This window comes from Pseudorca crassidens, chromosome 11 (genome assembly GCF_039906515.1).
Source record: "Pseudorca crassidens isolate mPseCra1 chromosome 11, mPseCra1.hap1, whole genome shotgun sequence".
NCBI classification, from domain to species: Eukaryota; Metazoa; Chordata; class Mammalia; order Artiodactyla; family Delphinidae; genus Pseudorca; species Pseudorca crassidens.
This window is the reverse complement of record NC_090306.1, coordinates 101,575,525-101,594,929: the sequence shown is the minus strand read 5'-3', so window position 1 is coordinate 101,594,929 and position 19,405 is coordinate 101,575,525. Positions and strand designations below refer to the sequence as shown.

General features: G+C 51.9%; 1 protein-coding gene across 3 annotated transcripts in view; it reads left to right on the top strand.

The window, feature by feature from the left end:
- Positions 1–19,405, top strand: part of PHF21B (PHD finger protein 21B) — a 96,057-nt gene that overhangs the window by 62,333 nt on the left and 14,319 nt on the right. For 2 of the 3 annotated variants that reach the window (XM_067698354.1, XM_067698356.1), the window contains exons 3-5: positions 8,079–8,171; positions 10,222–10,572; positions 12,902–13,042. In XM_067698354.1, the coding sequence (XP_067554455.1) occupies positions 8,079–8,171; positions 10,222–10,572; positions 12,902–13,042 (585 nt within the window). The remainder of the gene's footprint in view (positions 1–8,078; positions 8,172–10,221; positions 10,573–12,901; positions 13,043–19,405) is intronic. The other variant, XM_067698357.1, reaches the window with a different exon arrangement.

Genomic DNA, 19,405 nt, shown 5'->3' with positions numbered 1-19,405 from the left:
TGGCACCTGGACAGGCTGACCCCGAGGCGGTCCCTGCCGGGACGCCAGGGTTGTACGTCCCTCCCAGGCACCCGCTCAGTGCCCCAGTTCCGGGCACAGCCGGGTCTCACCCGCTTCCTCTCCACCCGGGTCTCACGGAGCCAGACGTGCACCAGGCTTTGTGCTCATCCTTGAGGCCCATCCCTTTAGCCCCCTCCCGCCCCTGCAGCGGGAACTCTTCCTGTCGTGGACGAGGAGACTGGGGACAGAGAGCAAGGGTGCCACACATGGCTGGTGTTAGAGCCAGAACCCGAGCCCAGCCCCAAGCCCAGTCCGTCCCCACCCCGTGTACAGACACCTGTCTCCTGGGGGCCTCCCACCTGCCTCTGCCGCGACCGAGCTTCTCCAGGGTTTCCCAGGCTGCCCCAGGGACTCCACCGATGCAGGAAAAATGTGAAGTTATCTTTGACTTTCATGCCCCTTTTTGTCCCCCTTAAAATGCTTAGAGCTGTAACCGCAGTTATAAGGAGCTCGTTTGTTTTTTTTTGTTTTTTTTGTTTTTTTTTTGCGGTACGCGGGCCTCTCACCGCTGCGGCCCCTCCCGCTGCGGAGCACAGGCTCAGCGGCCATGGCTCACGGGCCCAGCCGCTCCGCGGCGTGTGGGATCTTCCCGGACCGGGGCACGAACCCGTGTCCCCTGCATCGGCAGGCGGACCCTCAACCACTGCGCCACCGGGGACGCCCAGGAGCTCGTTTATCTCGACAGAAGTGTGGCTATAAGCTCTCCGGTGCTTGTGAAATAGTCTCTGAGATGATTGTTTCTGCTGGTATCGATAAATTCCAACACGGAGCAGAAAGGTCAGGCCCTGCCAGATAAAATGTCTCTTCGACTTGTTAATTAAAGGTTTATAAGGATGTGGAAAAACGTGCTCTGGGGTAAGCCTTGGAGCGAAGAGAAGCAAATAGACGGCGATCACAGGATGGACAGGGGCTGGAAGGGGGCTTCGGTGTTCCCGGAAGGAACCCACGGTTCCCAGAAGCGGGGCGGCGGAGGGACCCTGCTCAGCGGCCTCTTTGTAGCAAACTCCTCCCCAAAGCCTGGGACTTCGGCCTTTGACCCAGGGAGTCATCCGTTCTTCCGTGTTCTTCCTGCTGCTGTGGCACAGAGGGCGCCCCACACACGGTAAGGTGCTCCTTAAAGAGCCGTCGGCCACCCCGCGTCCCTGGCAGTAGTATAAATGCCAGCCGTCGGGTTGGAGTCAGCAAGTGAACCATCTTTGTGCTGTGAACATCCCGCAGGCGTTCGGTATTTCCCCCGTGGCGGGTCCTGTTTCTTTCTTGGTAACTGAGTATTTGAGAACAAGGTCAAAGTAAAGCTCCCCCTATCTTCCCCCCTACCCACTCTGACCTCGGGGGCTCTGCCCCCCCCAGCAGCCTCCACCCACCCCTCCCTCTCGTGGTCCCCTCCCTCCCCCTCCCTGATTGCAAATTTCTAAGGTGTGTAGATAGATGTCCCCCGTGTCCCAAGTCAGGAGAGAGGACTGAGTGCCGACCTGCAATGAAGGCTTAGAACCACAGACGGTGGCATCCGCAAGACACACGGACCAGAGCAAAAGAGGTACCCAGAGAAGAATCCATATGGAAACACACAGGACACAGGCGCCCACGTGGATGCCAGAGAATGGAGTAGCTGGTACGAAAACACACCCGGAAACAGACACACAGCAACCCTCACGCCTTTCCGTGCAGAGACACACGGACTGGAAAAACACACAGACGGCACACACCCCTCGTCTGGAGGGCTTGACTGGGCATCTTAGCCAGAAGGGAGTCCCCAGGGAAAGCAGCTTTGCGCCTGTTCCCTGGCTCCTGTAGGTGTTGGGCATGGATTTGCCCTTGTGTTCCCGGGGCCCTGGAATCTTCTGGCTACCCGTCACCCGCGCAGGAACCCCTGCACCCAGGGGACCACACAGCTCCGCTCACTGATGGAGTGAAGTGCCCGCGTGGGCCTTTCATCACAGAACCTGCTGGACGGACAGGCCAGCTTCTTCTCATCCTGTGGTCCCCAGGTTGATGGAATCGTCTGGAAGCTTGTCAGTCAAATGGTGCTCCCTTCGTGCCTGCCTCTCACCTGCCCAGGTCTGGGCCGGGGCCCAGGGGCTGTGAGGCCGATGAGACCGCAGGTCCAGGGGAGGGAGAGGGCACAGCCTTCTACGCGCATCCCTTTGCAGAAGGAGGGCAGAGCCTTTAAAACGGGCATTGGGCAGGGCTCGCCAAGCGGTGCTGGAGAGGGACTGGAAGCGGCGCTGTGGATTGGGACGCTTCCTCTTAAACTGACCGCGTCTGTTTGGGTGCTCGCTGCATTGCATTTAAGCTCTGTTCCGGCAAATGTCCACAGGGACTTTCCAGTTAAATGTGGGTAATTTGGCTTCATGCAGAGGCAAGCAGCTGGCCGGAAGGACGGGAGCCTCAGAGCTTCGCCCACTTTCGGGCAGGTGGAAAATTCCAGAGGAGGGAGGAGCCACCCCATCATAATCCGGAGAAGCAGCCCTGTGGGTTGTGGGGCTCTGCTGTGTCATTTGGAGAAGGATGACGCTCATTCCAGGGACAGAGAGCTACAAGGGGGGAAGTAGGGGTGTGCAAGATGTTTGACATAGGTCTACACCTGTGAAACCATCACCGGAATCAAGATAGTAGACACACCCTTGACCCTCAAAAATTTCCCTGTGTCTTTGATCCCTTCCTCCGATCCCCTCATCTCCACACAACCTCTGATCCCTTTAGATGAGTTTGCATTTTCTGGAATTTCCTATAACTGGCATCATACAATAATAAGTCCTTTTTTTGGTCCTGCTCCATTCAGCAAGATTACTTTGAGATTCATCCCCGTTGTGTGTATCAATTGCTTATTCCTTTTTTATTTCTGAGTCATATTCCACAGTTTGTTCATCTGTGGACCTGTTGATGAACATCTGGGCTGTTTCCAGTTGGGGCGATCGCAAGTAGAGGTGCTGCGAACTGCTCTGGAACAAGCCTCTGTGGGCGTGTGCTTTCATTTCTCTTGGGTAACGCCTAGGGCTAGAATGTTTTAGCTGGGACTGCTGTAACAAAACACCACCCACTGGGGGTGGGGCGGGGCTTCAACAGCAGACATTCATTTCTCACAGTTCTGGAAGCTGGGAGGTCCAGGATCAAGGTGCTGGCTGATTTGGTTTGCGGTGCAAACCCTCTTCCTCATTTGCAGATGGATGCTGTCTTTGCCCATTCGGGCTGCTGTAACAAAATACCACAGACCGGGTGATTACTGTAAACAGAAGTTTATTGCTCACAGTTCTGGAGGCCAGAAGTTGGAGATCAGGGTTGCCAGCATGGTCAGATGAGGGCTCTCTTTCCGGCTGCAGACTTCTTGGTGTATTCTTGCCTGGGGGAAGGAGCTAAGATTCTCTGCAGGGCTTCCCTGGTGGCGCAGTGGTTGAGAATCTGCCTGCTAATGCAGGGGACACGGGTCCGAGCCCTGGTCTGGGAAGATCCCACATGCCGCGGAGCAACTGGGCCCGTGGGCCACAACTACTGAGCCTGCGCGTCTGGAGCCTGTGCTCCGCAACAAGAGAGGCCACGACAGTGAGAGGCCCGCGCACCGCGAAGAAGAGTGGCCCCCGCTTGCCACAACTAGAGAAAGCCCTCGCACAGAGACGAAGACCCAACACAGCCAAAAATAAAAATAAATTAAAAGAAGGCTCAACATTTTAAAAAAAAAGAGTCTCTGCAGCCTTTTTTATAGGCACGAGTCCCATTCATATCATCAGGACTCCCCCCTCCTGGCTTAAGCACCTCCCAAAGGCCCTGCCTTCTAACACCATCACATTGAGAGTGAGGATCCCAACAAGCGAATCTTAGGGGGACACAAACATTTAAACCATGGCGGACTCCTTGCTGTGTCCTCACGTGGCAGAGAGAGAGGGGAAGCAAGCCCTCTTAGGTTTGTCCTGATGAAGACACTAATCCCATCGTGAGGACCCCACCCTCATGACCCGATCACCCGCAGAGGCTCCGTCTCCAAAAGCATCACCCTGGGGATTAGCATTTCAACATACACGTTCTGGGGGGACGGACATCAGCACTCAGTCCCTAGCAGTAAATGTATGTTTCACTTTCTACGAAACTGTCGGACTGTTCCAGTGCGATTGCACTGCTTTACGTTCCCAAGAGTAGTGCGTGCACCTCACCAGCTCTGGACTCGGTCAGCCTGTTTTATTGTAGCCGTCTGAATGGGTGCATAGTGGTGTCTTACTGTGGTTTAATTCGCATTTCTCTAACGAATGATGTTTAGTAGCTCTTCATTTGCTTATTTGTCATCAGCATATCTTCTTTAGTGATGTGTTCTGTTCAAATCAGTTTTTAATTGGGTTGTTTGTTTTCCAGTTATTGGGTTTTGACAGTTGTTTTATACATTCTGGATACAAGTCTTTTATCAGATAGGTAATTTGCACATGTTTTTTTCCCAGTCTGTGGCTCGTTTTTTCATTCTTTTAACACTGTCTCTCCAGCTCAGGAGTTTTTAATTTTTCGAAGTCTAGTGTATTAATTTGTCCTTATATGGATCATGCTTTTGGTGTTGTATCCAAGACACTGTGCCTAACCCGCAGCCCCCAAAGACTTTCTCCTGTGTTTTCTCCTAGAAATTCTACAGTTTTAGGCTTTACACTTAGGTCTCTGATCCATTTGGGTTTTTTAAAAATCTGTGAGACGTATGGATTAGTTACGTCTCGTTTGTTTTTAACATACGAGTATCTACTTGTTCCAACACCATTTGTGAAACTATTGTCCTTTCTCCACTATGTTAATGGAGTTTGCAGCCTTTGCTGAAAAATCAATTGACCATATATGTTTGGGTCTATTTTTGGACCGTATTCAGTTCCATTGATCTATTATTTGCATAACTTAACACCTATACCACACTGTCTCGATTACTGTAGCTTTATCGTAGGTCTTAAAGTTGGGAAGTATAAGTCCTTCACTTTGTTTATTTGATGTTGTTTTTTGTTTGTTTCAAGTTGTTTTGGCTATTCTGGGTCCTTTGCATTTCCACATGCATTTAAAAAGGACCTTGTCATTTTCTACCCTTTTTGGGGTGAATTTTGATGGAGGCTGTATTGAAACCATAGGTCGATTTGGGGAGCATTTACGTCTTAATAACACTGGCCTCTGATCCGTGGTTATGGTATGTCTCTCTCTTTATGCAGGTATTTTTAAAATTCCTCTCATCAGTGTTTGAAAGTTCTCGGTGTATAGCTCTTATACAGCTATTGTCGTATGTATCCCTAAGTATTCCTCATTTCTTGGTGCTGTTGCAAATGGCAGGTAAACATTTTTTAAATTTCTAAGTGTTCGTGCTAGTATATAGAAATACAGTTGCTTTTTGTATGTTGAACTTGTATCCTACAACCTCACTAAGCTCAATTATTAGTTCTAACAACCTTTTTTTGTACATTCTGTCAGATTTTCTCCGTAGTTGCTACTGCTATCTGCAGAGACAGTTTTATTTCTTCTTCCTAATCTGAAGGCCTTTTATTTCTTTTTCTTGCCTTATTGCACTGGCTAGGACTTCTAGTCCAATGGGAACAGGAGTGGTAAGAGAACATCCCTACCTCATCCCTGATCTCCGTGGAAAAACATTCATCATTAAGTATGATGGTAGCTGTTCATTTTTTATAGATGCCTTTTATCAGGTTAAGAAGTTACTTTCTCTTCCTAGTTTGCTGAAATTTTTTATCATGAATGGATGTTGAATTTTGTTCAATGCTGTCTCTGCATACATTGAGATAACCATATCATTTTTTTCTGACTGATTTTCACATGGTGATGCAGCCTTGCATTCCTGGGATGAGTTCAACTTATTCAAGATGTATTATCCTTCATATTATTGCTGGAGTTGACTTGCTGACACTTTGTTAAGAATTTTGGCTTCTGAGTTCAAGAGAGAACCTCTCTGGTCACTGGTGGTTTGGCTGGCCCCAAGTGAGAGATGCCTCTCCCCATCAGGCAGGCTCAAGGGGTACAAACGTGGCCATGTGGAACCTCCCCTTCATCAGCTGTAGGTAGTGTTGATTCCTAGAAAAGGGACCTTAGGCAAACGGGCACCCTAAAACACATCCTCTGTATTTGTGTGGGCCTGGAGTCCCTGGGAGTGTGTCATCTCCCATCTCCACACCCTGAATATCCACCCTGCTGCAGGTGTGGCCATCCCATCATGCATTGGAAAGAGCCCTGACTCGGAGGCTGAGATTTGAGGGTGTGTTGGGGTGAGCCCTGGTCATGGCCCCTCCTGAGTTAGCACAGTGGGGACATATATCAAGGGCCCAAAATAGTCCTACCTTTTAAAATTTCTACCCATTGATGGACTTCCCTGGTGGTGCAGTGGTTAAGAATCTGCCTGCCAGTGCAGGGGACACGGGTTCAAGCCCTGGTCTGGGAAGATCCCACATGCTGCGGAGCAGCTAAGCCCATGTGCCACAACTACTAAGCCTGTGCTCTAGAGCCCGTGAGCCACAACTGCTGAGCCCAAGTGCCACAACTACTGAAGCCTGCGCATCCTAGAGCCTGTGAGCTGAAACTACTGAGCCCACGTGCTGCAACTACTGAGGTCCACACGCCCAGAGCCCGTGCTCCGCAACAAGAGAAGCCACCGCAATGAGAAGCCCCCGCTCACTGCAACTAGAAAAAAGCCCGCGTGCAGCAGCAAAGACCCAATGCAGACTAACTAACTAACTAACTAAATAAATAAAATCCCTACCCATTGATTCCTGTTTTCAGACCCTGTGCTACAGAAATACTTTGTGACGTGGAAATGGCTTTATCCATAGAGATGTATATTGCACCACTGTTTATTAATCAGAAAAGGATGGGAATAAAACCCAAATTCCTAGGAGGATGGGATTGGCTGAGGAAATAGCATTGATGTCTGCTGAATGAAAGACTCTATAACCATTAAAGGGTGATTTATGGAGATTGTAACAACTTCAGGAAACCTTACATGTGTCCTTAAGTACAAGTAGAAAAACAGGTTACACATCACATTCTGTTTGGTGTGAGTGGTGCTGGGTCTTTGGGTAAAATGAGAGTGGATTCCACTCTGGGGAAATGAGAAAAGACAAGTCCAAGGAAACTGGGAAGGAAGGAAGCTCCAAGTTTAGCATGATTTTTTTTCTTAATTAACCTTCGCTGGTTCTTATTAGTAGCCTCCTTTATTTTGTCAAGATATACATCATGTTTACTAAATAACCTGTCCTGAAATTGGACAGGATTATTGAGGTCACAACTATAGGCAAATTGAGCTGTGTGTGCTTAAGGTGATTTTTATAAATCGAATAAACTCCTTATTCTCCCTTCTCTGTCTTTCCTGCTCTATTCTCTCTCCCTCTTCTCTGTCTCTCAGACTCTCTCCTACCTTCATTTTCTTTCTGCCCCTTCCTCCCTCCTTTTCACTTTGCATGTTTGTATGTTCATAGGTCAAATAAAATAACAAAAAATGTTTGCAGGGAATCAATATGAAAAAACCAAACAAACAGGTTACAGAATTCCATGTACAGCTATAGAGAAAACGTACTTAAAAGGAAGCTAATGTGAGACAGTGATAGTTTTCCGGGGATGCCATTCTCTTTCTGGTTTCCAAAATTTCTTGCATGTTACATATTACTTTTGTGATTTAAAAGCTTACCATTAGGGCTTCCCTGGTGGCACAGTGGTTGAGAGTCCGCCTGCCGATGCAGGGGACACGGGTTTGTGCCCCGGTCCGGGAGGATCCCACATGCCGCGGAGCGGCTGGGCCCGTGAGCCATGGCCGCTGAGCCTGCGCGTCCGGAGCCTGTGCTCCGCGACGGGAGAGGCCACAACAGTGAGAGGCCCGCGTACCGCCAAAAAAAAAAAAAAAAAAAAAAAAAGCTTACCATTAAGAGAGAGGAGAGCAGAGCAGAGTTCGCTGTCTCCAAGGCACCCCTGTGCCGCCAGGCTGGGGAGAGTCGCCGGGTGCCGGCCGGGTGGGGTCGCATGAGTCCCAGTGCCGTGTCCTGTCTCAGTGCCACCCTCCTCTTGTCTTCCAGGCTTTGGGAACCATCACTGCAGTGCCTGTCACAGGTCCTCAGGTGAGCTCCTTGCAGAGGTTGGCCGGGCAAGGAGCGGCAGTGCTACCTCAGGTAAGCAGCCTGCGGGTGGGCCCCGGGCTGTCTGTCTGTCTGTCCACAGCCCCTCAGCAGTGAGGTTTAGGTGAGCCCTGAGCTGGGTGTGACGTCGTGGGAGCCCCTTTCCTCTCCTGCCTCCTCTGCCTGCCCTTCAGAGGAGATGTTTGGACCAGACCCAGTTTTTCACACAGTGAGGAATTGAGAAATCAATTTAGTGGGTCATGACCAGGATTTTTTTTTAATGGAATAAACTAGGCTGGACTAGAAGACAGCAGAAAATATCAAGACGCGTCATAAGCATTTTTTTGTGAAAAATTTGTTTCTGGACTGGATCACGACGTAATGGAGATTTTTTTAATATAAATTTATTTATTGATTGATTATTTTTGGCTGCATTGGGTCTTCGTTGCTGCACGCGGGCTTTCTCTAGTTGTGATGAACAGGAGCTACTCTGCGTTGCGGTGCGCGGGCTTCTCGTTGCGGTGGCTTCTCTTGTTGCGGAGCACAGGCTCTAGGCATGCAGGCTCAGTAGTTGTGGCACGTGGGCTCAGTAGTTGTGGCTCGCGGGCTCAGTAGTTGTGGCTCGCAGGCTCTAGAGCACAGACTCGGTAGTTGTGGTGCACGGGCTTAGTTGCTCCGCAGCACGTGGGGTCTTCCCAGTCCAGGGCTCGAACCCGTGTCCCCTGCATAGCAGGCAGATTCTTAACCACTGCGCCACCAGGGAAGTCCTAATGGAGATCTTTGAATATGGGTCACAGTCAAAAAAGTGTTAGAAGCTTTGGACAAAAGGGTGCATTTCAGGAGACGGCGCAGACGCCAGGCCTTGGGCCTGGGTTCCAGCCGGGGTCCCCTGCCGGGCTCTGCACTTTGGGCAAGTCACCTGGGCTGCGTCTCCTCGTCTGCAGAGAGGGTGGTGCCAGTGCCTCCCTGGCGGCCGTGAGGACTGAATCGGGGCACAAAACCTTTGTAGCCGGGCCTGGTCTGGAGCAGAAGCCTGCTGGGTACCGCCCGGCACGCAGCTTTGCGGGGCACCTGCTGCTGAGCTGCGAGGGGCTGCCGGCTGCACAGGCGACAACGGCTCCTGCCTGTCCTGGGGCCGCAGGCCTGGGCCGATGCCCCCAGCTCGAGGACAGTGAGCGGCGGCTGCCCTGGGCCCGCTGGTCCTTGTGGCAGCCTCGCTGAATGCCCACCTGTGCTGAATCAGACAGGATCCTGTCCCCAAGAGGCTCAGATTCCAGGAGGGGGACAGACAAGGAGCCAGACGATTTGAACCCAGAGTGATTGGCCTGAGTCAGAAGGAGTCACGGGGGCTATGGGAGCCTCGAGGAGGCTCATAGCCTGCCTGGGGGTCAGGGAGGGCTTCCTGGAGGAGATGGTGCTAGAAGCAGGGCTCCGAGGGTAGGAAGTCTTGGTAGTCCAAGGTGGAGGCAGGCCTCAGGGGACGAGCACCCCAGAAGGATACTGGAGCATGCGGACACGGGGGTGAGAAAAGGAGGCAGGTGGCAGTGGGGAGACCAGAACCGCAGGCCTGGCGGCACTGGAAGGGGAAGTGGGAGCAGGCATAGCTCTGGAGACGTCAGCAGAGGCCTTCTGGGGGCCTTGGATGTGGAGTAATGGAGCTGCGCTTTGCCTGCCCGTGACTTAATGGCCGTGGGGAGCTACGGAAGGCTTTTGAGCAAGGGAGGGTCAGGACTGGGGCTCCAAGGAAAGGCTTCTGCTCAAGGCCAGTGCTGTCTTCCTAGGAGTTTTCACTCCCACGTACACCCCTCAACTGTAAAAGTCCAAGGGCCACCTCTCCCTCTGCCCCAATATATGCGCGCGCGCACACACACACACACCCACACGCACACACACGCACACACCCGCGACCAGAGCCCCCAGGCCAGTCAGTGCACGCCCAGGACCCGGGCAGCCTTGGCAGGTCCATGGTTTCTCCGCTGCCGTCTCCTCACCTCTAACGTGGGAGTCCCTGACCAGGTCATGTCTGTGCCCCTGTCATCTGCCATGGCTGTCATCACCCCGTCTGTGTGTCTGTCTGACCGTGCCACTGTCCCTCCCTCCCCAGGTTAGGCCAAAGACTCTGATTCCAGACAGCCTCCCCGTCACCCCGGGCCGGGACCGGCCACCCAAGCAGCCCCCAACCTTCCAGAAGGCCACCGTGGTCAGTATCAAGAACCCCAGCCCAGCCCTCCCCACTGCCAACAACACCGTGAGCCATGTGCCAACGCCCGGCAGCCAGCCCCGAGCCCTCGCCGAGCCTGCCACCGTCACCTCTCCTCTGAGCAGTGCCGGGGTGGCCTACGCCCTCATCTCCACCGCCCCCAGCAATGCCACCGCCATGGCCCCCAGCACCGCCGTGTCCGTGGTCAGCGACAGCGTCAAAGTCCAGCCCCTCCTCATCAGTGCCGACAACCAGGTGAGGGCGCCCGCGGGCAGGCTCCCCAAGGGGCCAGGTGAAGGGGGCCCGGGCAGAATGAATGACCGGATGGCGGAACGATTAGGTGGCCAAAGGAATGGATGGAGTGTGAACAGAGGACTGAATGAACAGCGTGGGAATGAACAATAAGTGAATGAATCGGTGCATAAATGGGGGGGTGGGGGTGGGGCGTGTACAAATGAATGAATGAGTCAGTGGTAGAATGAACGGTGTGTGAATGAGGGTGTGGATGAATGAATGAATTGGCGTGGGAATAATGGGGGTACAAGGGAATGAATATGTGGACAAAAGACTGTGTGGCTGAATGAATTAATACCAGTAGGAAAAGAATGATTGGTCGATGGATGAATTACTTCACTTGTTGGAATAATTAATTAATAAAACGTGTGGCCAAGTGGACCACTGGAAGAGTCTCTGCCAATGGAGGGAGATAGTCAAGGACTTTTTGGACCCCGGGTGCCTGAACGGAATATCTATGATTTGTTGCCAAGATTTAAAACTAAAACTAAGATCCTCTTCCTGTTCCCGTCTGAGCTCCTTGATGATGTGTGAGGTGTTTGGGGCTGCATAGGAGGTTCCATTTCCTCTCTTTGGTCTCTTTTCCTCTGTTTCCAATTCAGGGGTCCACCAGGCTGCCCCTCTCTTGCTTATGGCCCGTGTCCCCTATTTCCCAGCCCTAGCGTCAGCCACTTTCCTGCAGCCATATGTTATTGCACTCAGTATATTTCTGGGTATGTTTTTGAGCTCTCTCACTTATGGACAGTATCCCCAAGGATTCTCCAAGCCTAAAGAGTTATCGCCAGCCAGGGTCGGATGGCAAGTTCCAGTGAGGAAACGCGCACCCCAGGATGGGACCTGGTCCAGAGGGGGAGCTTAGCAGACGTTTGTTGGTTGAGTGTGCTTGTTTCACTGCAACCTCACTGGCATCCAGTGTTGTCATTTTTAAATGCTTTTTGCTCCTTTAGTTGATGCAGACAGATGCTGGTCGTTGAAAGCGGAATTCCTTTGGTTAGTATTGAACTTGAAGGTTTCCCTGTACTTTTCAAGAATCCTGTCTCCTTCCATGTGACTCATCTGAGGGTATTCTTTGCCCCTTTTTCTGGGGGGGATCTTACTGTTTTCTTCCCATGGATATAAAAAGGGAGCATTTTTTTCCATCCAGAGAATTCTGGGATTTCAAAATTATGTTACAAAGAAGAACAAAGTCCTTTCCCTTAAGCCAGCAGAAAAACGGGATGCATTTTCTCTTCATGTGTAAGAGGTTCAAATTCACAAGTCACAGAAAAAGAAAAAAAGAAAAAAAAAAAAGTCTGCTGCAAGTATCCGAGGAAACAATTCACAAGTCACTATGTGTTCTTAGGAGGGAAAAACATTTCGAGTCACTCCTGGTTGAGGCCAGACCCAGGGCTGCTCCTGGTAGATTCTTTCACCTAGATCCATGAAAAAGATAACGATTGTTTCCCAGTTCAATGTCCAAAAACATAAATAAGCTAGATGATTCACAGGTGAAGGCGATTGTGGCCTAGGGAGAGGCCGGGCAGCAGAAGTCAATCTCAGACTTCTCAGCTCCAGGCACCTCACCCCAACCAATGAGCCCTGAGCCCCATGAGGACCGCTGGATCGGGGCTGCTCTGCCTGATGCTGAGTGGGGTCTAGACTCCCCTCCCCCTCTCCATCCCCCCAGGATTGGCAGGGCCCCTCAGAGTGAGCAAAACGGGACCTCCTTTCTCCCACCTGCCCGAACCCCCAGGCCAGGTTTGAGCACCTCGGAAACAGTGGCCTGGGGAGGGGGGAGCAGGGCAGGCAGCCAGACAGACCCGGGAAGGGTCCCAGCCCCTCTGCTACCTAACCTGATGAGCTCAGGCAGGGAGCAGTTCTGAGCCCTCTCAGCCTCAGTTTTCCTGCATGTGAACTGGGGAGAAAGAAACCAACCTGCCTTGAGTGTTCCTTCCGCCTGAATCTTCACAGCCTGCCTGGAAGTAGGTATTGCGAAGGTGTTACTGATAAGGAAGCTGAGGCTCAGAGATGTGAAGTGACCTCCCCGAGGCCACACAGCTGGGAGCCAGTAGCACAGGATTGGACCCAGGCCTTCTGGTTCCTAAACCAGGACCGTTTCTCGTGCAGACTCTCCTTAGGGTGCAGGCACCCCGTGGACTGGAGAGGTGGGTGCAAGCCTCCTCGTTCCTCTGTGATACCGCCGTTCGAGGCCCCGTGCCCGTCTGGGGCGGACACACCTGGCCCTGGGCTCTGTGGGCCTGCCCTCCCTGGGCCCTCCCGTTCCCCCCTCACCCCTCTGCCCCGTCCCCAGGTCATCATCATTCAGCCTCAAGTGCAGACGCAGCCCGAGAGCACGGCGGAGTCGCGGCCGCCCACAGAGGAGCCATCTCAGGGAGCTCAGGCCACCAAAAAGAAGAAGGAAGACCGGCCCCCGAGCCAGGAGAACCCCGAGGTGGGTGGCTGTGGTCTGGGGGCCGCTGTAGGACACGGCTGCCCAGGGAGTGGGGACGGGCCTCACCCCGACAAGCCCAGAGCACAGCCGCCCTGGGCCGTGGGAGCTCCAGGCAGCACTGGCCCAGTGAGCTGAGGTCTCAGCCGTTGTGTGTCCGGGATTTGCTGGCTAAGCGGCAGCGTGGGGCAGTGGTTAGCACCAGCCGTAGACCAGACCGCCTGGATTTGCATCGCAGCGCAGGTGTGGCGGGGTGCGCGGGGGTGGGGAGCAGATCGCGTCCATTTCCTCATCTGTGAGGACGGCACGGATGAGTCTGCCTTCCTGGCGGCGTTTTTGGGAGGATCTCGTGAGTCAGTGTCTGCCGAGGCCCCAGAACAGTGCCTGGGCACTGCTGGCTGTGACCCACCACCCCAAGCCCCCGCTGTCCCCACCCGTCCCCCTGTCCTCAGGACCCTCCGTCCAGGGGACAGCGCTGCTCTTGGCACATGTGGCCCTAAAGCAGCCCTGCTCCTCCCTCCACCCCACTGTTCACTGAATGTCTGAAGGTGGCACAGCAGGACCCTGAAGGCCTTAAACATCAGCTCTTTGCGGGATTTTTGGTCACAGCAAGTGACATCCTTGTGTTCCTGCCTGCATCCTCAGCCGTCCTGGGCCCAAATCACCACCCCCTGGGCCCTTCTCCATGTGACTGCCCCTGCTTAGCCCCCATTTCTCTCCCTATTGACTGCTTTATTTTATAAGATTCCCTTCAGAAACCATCTCCTCCAGGCAGCCTTCCCTGACCACCCATCCCCAGCAGGCAGAAGAGATCCCTCTGGGCTCCTCCCGTTCCTTCTGATTCTTTTTATCAAAGTGCTGTCATCCAAAGAAGTCATTCATCCATTCATTTATTTGTCAATCATGTCTTAGCCTTTGCTGCAGGCCAGGCTTTGGGCTGAGGGTGGGGACACTGAGACGGGGCAGATGTAGTTTGTCCCGGCTCTAGGGAAACTCACTCCTACTGGCAGACACAGGCACGGCCACTAGGACTTGAACTTGGGTTAAAAAATTGTCAGGTGTCATCAGAGAGTTACAGATTCTGAGCTGTGGGAGATCCAGGGAGAGGAAGAGAGCTGTGTTTCCATCTGGAAGGACTGCGGAAGGCCTTGCAGGGGAGGGGCACAATCGAAGGGACATGGGGAACAGGTAGGGTTTCAGTAAAAGAGCAAGAGGCAGGGGGAGGGCACTGCCCGGGCAGAAGGGAAAGGACTCAGCACTCCCAGGAAAGTCAGCTGGTCTGTTTGGACCGTGGGTAGCATGTGTGCCTGAGAATTTCTAGACATGGGGTTACAGACGGACATCGGAGCCCAGTCCTGGAAGACCCGATGCACGCTACTCAGGTGGGACTTGATTCCGTGGGTAGTGGGGAGCCATGGACTATCTTTGAGCAGGAGAGTGACTTGGCTATTGTCCTTTGACATGTCTAGAAAGCCTGCTGGGAGTTCATAGAGTCGACCACTCACGGAGGCTGAGATGGAGCCAGTCTCCTCTGTGGCCTGAGGCCCAGTTTTGTCTCAAGAGAGACAACCCATTCCATTTGGTGGCAATGTATGAGCTCCTACCGTGTGCGGGGTGAGGCCCGGGCCAGCTCGCAGCTCAGGCTCCCATGAGCACGCTTCTGTCCTCCCATGAGGTTTGCTGCACCCTTAATTTTCGGGAAGGTTTTCTGGGTACATTCTCTTTGTTCTTTCAAAGTATATCTTAGTCAATTATTGTGCATTTATACAATTAGTATAATTACAGCTAATTACATAATTAGTGTAAATACGTGTAATGACTTAAATAGAACTTGCAATTACAACACGTCCTGGTGTAAAAATCCTTATTAAAGTTGCTTTCAGAAGAGGGCTGGGAGCAGTCGTGCTGCACAGACACGGGTTTTGTGGCGGCCTTTGAACCTGTTCGTGAAGGATCTGAGTCAGGAGCACTTGAGGCCAGAGCAGCAGCTGCCCCAGGAACTTCACCAGCTGAGCCAGGCGCGGGCTCAGGGCCCTGGGGTGGGGCGTGGATTTGGGGTAGAGACACTGACGGTTGTCTGTAAGGCTCAGCTGTACGGTGGCTTCTGGGGTAGCGGCTGTCGAGGTCCCAGTGTCCATACATCCCACACGCACGGCATCTCTGAGCCCGCAGGCGCCTGTGAGATGAGATGAGATGACAGTGCCCACCCGAGACATCGAAGGGACCCGCGCAGTGAGCCCACCTCTCTGCCGGGTGAGCCTGCGTAGCTAACTGTGCTTCCTCCCCTTTTCTCCCGCATCCTCCCAGCAGCTCTGTGAAGCAGGTGGGGCAGGAATTACAGTGTTCATCGTACAAACGAGGAGGCGGGCTGAGAGAGGCCAGCGTGTCCGCCCCTCGACCCAGACAGAACCAGGGCTCCAGACTCCTGCCCCAGGCCCCGTAGTCTCCTTCCTGTCCCAAGTCCTCTGCCTTCTTTAGGACAGAGCCTGGCCTTTTCTGTGCTACTCATTATTCTGGCCTCGGGCAGCATCTGTCCAAGCTGGTCACCCTCAGATTAGCACGTGCCCTGTGGAATGACAGCCAGAGCAGGAGTTCCAGCCCTGTTCCAGCCCTGCCACACGCCAGCCCCGGCCGCCTCTCTGGGCAAGACCCGTGCACACAGATGCTCCCTCCTTCCACGCCATCCCTGCTGCCACAGCCCCGGTTCCTGCCCTGGCCCTGCCCAGGCTCCGAACCCCTAGATGGGTTCTTCCCTGCAGCTAGATCAGAAATAACCAAGTCACCCGTCTTCTTTTTAAAAACATTCTTCCATTTAGAATTTATTGAGATGTAATTGGCATATTACATGGTATAAGTTCAAGGTGTGTAACATAATGATTTGATATATGTATATATTGCAGAATGATCACCAGGGTAATTGTGGTTAACATATCCATCACCTCACATGGTTATTTATTTTTTGTGTGATGAGCACTTTTAAAATCTACTCTCCTAGCAACTTTCAAGTTTACAAGACAGTATTGTTAACTTCAGTCCAGTGCTGTACGGTACTTATTTATCATATAGCTGGAAATTTGTGCTTTTGACTTACCTTCACCCATTTCCCCCAAGCTCCACCCCCTGTCACTGGCAACCACCAATTTGTTCTCTGTTGCCAAGAGTTGATTTTTTTTCAGATTCCATGTATAGGTGAAATCATAGAGCATTTGTGTTTCTCTGTTTGCCTTATTTCTTTCAGCGTAATGCCTTCAAGTTTCATCCACATCATCAAAAATGGCAGGGTCTCCTCAATTTTGTATTGGTCACCCCCTTTCTTGAAAGCCATCAGAGCACAGCCCCCATTAGTATGGCTTTGAGTTCTCGCTTGGACCATACCTCTCTGCTGCAAACCCTCAGCAACAACAGACAGCATGCAGGAAGAGCCAGTAGTAAAGATGTGACTGTGCATCGCTGTGTCCCAGAAACACAGGCAGTGAGCACGACAGATGCCCCAGACCGTGGCCCCCAGGTTCAGAATCAGATGAGGGTGACCAGGCGGCTCCCAAGGGGCAGTGGGTCCCCTGAATTCTTCTGGCAAGAGAGGAGCAGAACCAGGCTTCCCTGCTAGTCCAGGAGCCAGCCTGTGCCTGGGGCCACCCCTGGGCTGGGCAAGGCCAGGGTGACTGCAAACTTGCTATAAGGCGAGGGTAAGCAGTAGGGAGGGAAAATGAAACATGAAACAGAGAAGAAAAGAAGCAGTGCCCGAGGTGAGTCTGCGGACAGAATTGTAAAACACATGATGCGATCTAATGCTAAGAAGGACAATCAATAAAATCAACTTTTGGAACGTGAATTTATTCAAGATGAAGCTAATTTTGTGGCGTATTCGTAGCAGTGACTTTTAAATATGTTTAGGATACTCAAAGAAGTTAAAAATAAAGGAATAACATTCACTTGAAATAAATAAGGAATAATGAAGCAAAAAGATCATGAAAATAAAACATCAGACAGTTACAAAAATTATTTGAACATCTGGTAATGAAAAACACGGTGATTGAGATAAAAAAAAATTACTAGACAGGATGAACAGAGGTAATTAGTGCTTTGGAATATGGTACCACAGAGATAGCACAGAGATGCAAAGAAGCATAAAAAATTATATGTGTAATTTTATATATGAAATTATATATGTATAAATTATATATTCACATATATATATGAAGCAGCAGAACTGAGTGGTGTGGGCGGGGCCTTGCTGACGGCCAGGGAGCTGCAGGTTGCAGAAAGACTCATCCGTGCTGAGGATCACAAGTCTGTATTCAAGTGCAAAAGGACAGGCAGTGTCTGTGAGCCGCACTTGGGGTAGACAGGGCTGGGACCACACAAAGGGATATGGAAAGAGAACCTCCATAAGGCCTCCAGGAGCAGAGAAGTTGCCACAGACCCTCCTTGACCTTGTTGGGCAGCAAGGAGGCGTGATAAAACAGAATCCCACTGAGGCACCGTATGTGAAGAGTGAAGTCAGTACAAAGCCACCGTAAGGAGAAATACGAGAAAGAGAAGCAATTTTTACCATAAATAAAAAACACTACCCCCAAAGTCCAGTATTCTACTATGAATCAAAAGAAAGAAATCAATACGGTAATCACTACTAAGAAGGAAGCTGCAGTGCCGAAAGACAAGGGCTGAGGGAAGAGATGGCCATTTAGGCCGAAGTACTGGAGAGAGGGAAACGTGAGCTGGAAATTTTCAGGAAAAATTAGGAAGACCATCACATAACTACATAACTGGGGGAGCACAGGGCACCATAGTCACAGCAGAAGACAGGAAGACCTAGCAGACAGGAGCGAGAGAAGTATACAAAACAAAAAAGAAAGAATGGATTTTTAAATATTAGGAAGTGGTACCTAGAGAAGACAAGCAAAGAAGATACAACAGGTGGATAATTGGAGGCTTTAAAGAAGAAAACCGGGATGACGGGGCAGAAGAGCTACAGTAAAACTTTCCCACGGTTCCCTGCGATATGAATTTGGCTATAACGTGGTAGGCAGTTTGCTCCTGTTATGTCGGTGATGGTGGGCTGAAGTTGTGTTCTGCAGAGGAAGGGCTGGAGGGAAGGGAAGGCCGAGTGGGGAACCAGGAGGCAGAGCATGGGCTCCACTAGTATTGGCCCAGCCCAGCCTTCCCAGTTCAGGCCAGTGAAGGGGGTGCCAGGACTGGCAGATTCCTAGAGGCCACTGTCCATTCAGCCACAGGACCCTGGAAGTGACACTGCAACCAGGTGGCACCAAACTGCAGCCTGCACTGGCATCGACTGGCTGGAGACTTGCTGGACCTCAGAACCCCTGTTTGAGCAGGTCTGCGGCCACCTCAGTCGTCTTTCGTAGTCTTGTGTTGACGTGAGCACACGTCTTCCAGGACTGAGTCTGACGGGCCTGAGTTTTCACGGTGTGGTGTTGCTTCACTGTTTTTAGAAGGCAATTCAAGGGGCTTCCCCGGTGGCACAGTGGTTGAGAATCCGCCTGCCAATGCAGGGGATGTGGGTTCGAGCCCTGGTCCGGGAAGATCCCACATGCCACTGAGCAACTAAGCCCGTGCGCCACAACTACTGAGCCCATGTGCCACAACTACTGAAGCCCACGCGCCTAGAGTCCGTGCTCCGCAACAAGAGAAGCCACCGCGATGAGAAGCCCGTGCACTGCAGGAAGAGTAGCCCCTGCTCGCCACAACTAGAGAAAGCCAGCGTGCAGTAACGAAGACCCAAAGCAGCCCAAATAATAATAATTTTAAAAACTTTAATTAAAAAGTAATTCAAGAAAATTTACTGAAATGAAAGGAGACTTTAATTTCTATACTGCAAGGACACACTAGGTTCCAGGGGAAGTTGACGTGTGTGCTGGGTTAACATTGGGTCACAGCCCAGTAAAGTCATTGGCTTTTTTTTTTTTTTTTTTTTGCGGTACGCAGGCCTCTCACTGTTGTGGCCTCTCCCGTTGCGGAGCACAGGCTCCGGACGCGCAGGCTCAGCGGCCATGGCTCACGGGCCCAGCCGCTCCGCGGCATGTGGGATCTTCCCGGACCGGGTCACGAACCCGTGTCCCCTGGCATCGGCAGGTGGACTCTCAACCACCGTGCCACCAGGGAAGCCCAGTCACTGACTTTTAATGGAAACGAGAGGATCCGTAGGCATCCAGGCAAAAGCAATCAAGTCGCTTTAGAGGGAGAACAACTGGGCCGGCTTCTAACTTTTCCACGGCAACATTCAGTCCAGAACACAGGAGAGCGGGAAGAGAGAAGGGGACCCAAGGCGCTTAGGTGCAGCCAAGATGGCCTTCACGTTGAAAGGCCACAGACTGAAGGTTCTAAATCTGCCAAGAACTCAGGAAA